Here is a 4,616-nt window from a genome sequence, read left to right as displayed (position 1 = left end):
AACTACACAATGTTTTCGATCTCTTAGCATAAGTACAACACAGAGCATTAATAAATAATTATAATATTACGTAATATAATATAATATAAAGTAAGTTAAGATAATATAACCGTATGAATACTTACAGGACTACATAATAAAACTGTGATTTTGAGCTGACATTGGTGTCTCAAGAATTATACAGCTCTGGTCAATATAGTGTATGTCAGTTACAACCAGATTACCACTTCAGCCAAAAAAAGGCATTCCAATGATCGATTTTGCTTGAAGTAAAACATTTTCAAATGTTCTAAATCATAAGGTGCATCCACATTCTTTCAGACCAACCAACTGTGGCTTCATTAAGTTACAACCAAGGACAACTTCCCATGTAAACCTCTGCTATTGCCAATACCCAAACTGCAAACCAAAACTGCAGGGCCAATTCCCGAGGGGTCAAAGGTGACGAGAGGTCACTCACTGTCAATCTAAAGATCTCAGAAAAAGACGCCTGAGACACAAGAACTCTTAACTGAGGATTCACAATGGGGAAAAAAGGAAGAATTATGATAATAATTATTATGTTTCAAATGGAATGAGTGACCGTCAGATCTCAAGCTGTACCTACGCTAGCATCATTAACTATCTCATCATGCTGGCAGTAAGTAAGGCACAGAAGCATATGGCCTGATGCAATTATGGGTAAAAATAAGCCAAATAAATACAAATAAATCCCAGTAACCATATTAAACTAAGTGAGCTGCAGCAATGATTAAATATTTATAAACCGATTCTAGAGCTGATGCCACACTGTGCATGCCATTAGCGAAGAGCATGATCCACCTGGGACTGCATGTGGCTTACTAGCCAGTGCTGGACGTGCTGTGAAATGCACAAATGATTACACAACATAACATCACAGTCAGGAAGAATAGTCCACTGTAAAGCACTAGTATTTAGGAGAGAGAATACTGCAACCTACCTGTTCCTCAGCTCCCTGCTCTGCCTTCAACTCTGCACTGCAACTCTGAGGGATGGACCCGCATACTGCCTGCACTGGTGTTTACATTTTATACAACCAAAGAGTGCCTGTGTATCTCTCTCTCTCTCTCTCTCTCTCTCTCTGTGTGTGTGTGTGTGTGTGTGTGTGTAAGTACGCCTGAGTGCCAGTGTGTGTGTGAGTGTTTGTGTGTGTGTGTGTGTGTGTGTATGCATACTTTTTTGCATACCTGCGTGTGCATGTGTGTATGCATGAATGTGAGTCTGTTTTACGTCTGTATTCACCCAATCAAATGAGAGGATACAGGATGACAGACCTGGGCACCTACTTGTCTACCTGCTGAGTTACTTGAGTAAGACTTCACATCACCATAGTTACATGGTGAGGGCGGCACTGGGGAAGTGAGTGCTTACATACCCTGAGATAAAATGGTTTACAAAATGTTAAAACCACAAGACTCAACTCCATTAGTCGTCCCTGCTGTTAGTGTGGTACATCTTTGATGGTCAGCAGTTGAAAGCTATTGTTACGTAATGTGTGTGTGCCTGTGTGTGTGTGTGTGTGTGTGTGTGTGTGTGTGTGTGTGTGTGTGTGTGTGTGTGTGTGTGTGTGTGTGTGTGTGTGTGTACAATGCTGCATCAAAATGAAACATCTTACCTGCTTTAGCCTAGAACATCAAGGCAGAGTCTTCTCGAGATTGAGAGAGCTCCAAACCTGCACTACTGGTCCAGCTTAAAACTCCAAACTCCATATCACACACCATCTACAGTAATGCCACTCCATATCACACACCATCTACAGTAATGCCACCATCAGAGGAGATCCTTACCTACTGTGTCAAAGCTTGCCTGCAGGTTCTCCCAACTAAATAACAATTTTGCACTGTGGTTTCCCTCCAACCATTCACCCGTCTGTATGCTGCATGACCCTCCTCAACATCAGCCCATATCATATCAGTAGCCCATCTCATGAACTGCTGGAGCTCTCTTAAAGGGCTGTATATTGCCAGACATGACAGACTTGTAGACCTGATGGCTGCACAGATTCCATGCACAGAGGATGAGCAGATGCATAAACATACTACTGTCCGTTCTGAATGATTTCATTCTTCTGCAGATACCTTCTCTGGAATTGCAAACACACCGGACATCTTCACAATTTCTCCGAATGACAAAAAAGTTCAAATGAAATTAAATGAAATGTCATGTGCCTTCGATCTGTTTTTGGAAGAAAAACTAAAATATCATTCTCTGATTACCTGCCATTAAAAACCTACGATACAAATGTCAGTTGATTGTCCTAGCTTTTGGCAGCTTAGTACATAGACTTTGCATTGGGGGCTGCATAAAACAAAGGCCAAACAGTTGGCAAAGATCTGCTCAATATCAACAATTATAGGAAGCATTTTTATTTGGAAGACAATGTTTCCTCTACCCTTGAACTGTAACACCCATAATGGACTGTTGAACTACTTACATTTGTTGGAATATTCAGAAAATGTAATTCCTGATGAAACTTAACTTGTAATGTGGAATCAAATAAATTATATAAAATGCGTGTGCGTGAGTGTGAATATGTGAGCATTCCTAGTTGTAGTTTATGTTAAATGTCCATACTACAGAGTACTGACATAAGTAATACATAATATCATGTACTTCTCATGTACATGCCTATTATGATATGCAATTAACCTTAAACTTCAACTTAACGTTAATCCTAGCCATGTCTTAAAATGCACTTTATACTACATAAAAAGCATATTGTACTAATTGTTTCATTAAACGCTAGGTCTGTAATATCTAAGGACCCTTTGATTTGATGCATGCCCTTGTGTATGAATGCTTAGATTAAGATCTCTCTCATTCTCCCTCCCTCTCTCTCACCTCTCTCACCTCTCTCGCTGACACTCTCAATCTCCACATCCTCACAGCTGGTGTACTCGGGTGTGGACCCCCCCTCTTCCTCCGAGCTGCTGAAGGATATCTGCCTCTTGTTGCCCCCGCCCCGTTTGCCCTTGTAGGGGCGGGGCGGGGGCGGCCGGAGGGACTCGGATTGGTCGGAGCTGAGCGAGTCGTTGCGCAGCATGCTCTCGGCCTTCTTCTTGTTGCGGCGCAGCAGCGAGGCCGAGCCCGGGTCAAGGTGGCTGGGCTGCAGCTTTCTGCCCCACTCTGGGGGCTCCCTGAGGTCCGGCCCCGGCCCGGGTACAGGTACAGGTCCTGGGCCATGGGCGGTGGTATGGCCGGGGCCGGGACCGATGCCGGCAGTAGGGGCCGCCAGGGGCCCGACGTGGAGCCCTGGCGGTGGAGGCTGGGCCCCTGGTGGCAGAGGCCCCTGGGTTTGGTTCTGTTTGGGGGCAAGGGAGCCCTGCACCCCAGCACCCCCCACGGTCCTATCCACCATACCAAACACCTGCTGCTGCTGCAGCTGCTGCTGGTTTGGCGGAGGCCCTGGCCCTCCACCTTCTGACCACGGTCGTCCCCCACCCACCCGTGCCTCAGGCCCCCCGTGCTCCCCCACAACCCTGTCTGGAATGCCACGGGGGGCTTTGTGGTGTTCCCCCTGCTGGGGCTTGGCAGGGTGGCGAGGGGCGTTGCGTTCGCCATGGTAGTCCCCGCTCATTGGCCTGGGGGGCCTCTCTGTCCTCCGCAGCCCCTCGCCCGACCCCATGACCTCGTACTCCTCCGAGCGACCGCGGGACAGTCGCCGGCTTTCGCGCCGATCCCCAGGCTCCCGCTCCTCTGATCCTTGGGAGTGGAGTTTGGCCAGGCCCCTACGGCGCTCCCCCCGGCCCCCGGCCTTCTCCTCCTGCCCCGGCCCTGATGGCGCCTTTTTCCTGCAGCGTGACAGAGAGAGAGAGAGAAATCTATACCCATTACCGCTACACTAACAATCCAGGTTTTGTTAATCAAAGAGCCATGTTTAAAGCAGAAAATGCTGAGAGCTCAACTTAAAAAGACACATCTGAAAGCCTAGTGACTGAATTTCAAACATTTAAGTGTCAAACGATACAAAATGTCCCAGCTGAACTGTACATGCAGAAGTGCATTGCCACTACACAACACAATATTTTCATAAAAGTGACAGAACGTATTAACACTTCTTGAGCTCAAGTTCTTTTTGGAATTAGAATATGTCTACATAAGTAAACACTTCTCTCCAAAGCCTTTACATTTCAAAGCCTTATCAGCTCTTTCATGAAGAGTGGCAAGACCCTGATCTATGCAAACAGAGCCCAAAACCCATGACGATTACGGGTCTCGAGCGCGAGACTGACCTGCCCCGGGGCGGCTCGCTGCGGGAGCGTGACGAGGACATGTCCCCTGGTAGCCCTGCGGTGCTAGAGGTGACGGGGCCGGTGGTGGTCCCCGACTGCTGGCTCTGCTGCTGCTGGGAGTTCCCGGCAAGGGAGGCGCTGGAGCCGAGCGGAGCTTGAGACCGAGAGCGCACCTTCTTCTGGCCCCCCGCTGGGTCCCCGCACATGGCCGGCTCACTCACGGCCGAGCCCAGCCCCCCCTGTGGCGGCCGCTGCTTGGGGGCCTGGCCCGGTAACCATTCCCCTGACTTGGTGAGGATGTCCTGCTGCTTACGGCACTGGTTGCACACCCATATGACCTGCACAGAGGAAGGAACAGAGAAG

The 4,616-nt window shown here is 48.2% G+C and overlaps 1 protein-coding gene across 1 annotated transcript in view; it reads right to left on the bottom strand.

The window, feature by feature from the left end:
• LOC105911540 (regulating synaptic membrane exocytosis protein 2) overlaps nt 1–3,499 on the bottom strand; it is a 36,619-nt gene extending 33,120 nt beyond the window's left edge. The window contains exon 1 of the mRNA XM_031578698.2: nt 2,863–3,499. Within this exon, the coding sequence (XP_031434558.1) occupies nt 2,863–3,379 (517 nt within the window). The 5' untranslated portion in view covers nt 3,380–3,499. The remainder of the gene's footprint in view (nt 1–2,862) is intronic.
• Between the last annotated feature and the right edge of the window lie 1,117 nt (nt 3,500–4,616).

This window comes from Clupea harengus, chromosome 13 (assembly GCF_900700415.2).
Source record: "Clupea harengus chromosome 13, Ch_v2.0.2, whole genome shotgun sequence".
Taxonomy (NCBI): Eukaryota; Metazoa; Chordata; class Actinopteri; order Clupeiformes; family Clupeidae; genus Clupea; species Clupea harengus.
This window is presented reverse-complemented; position numbering and strand designations above follow the sequence as displayed.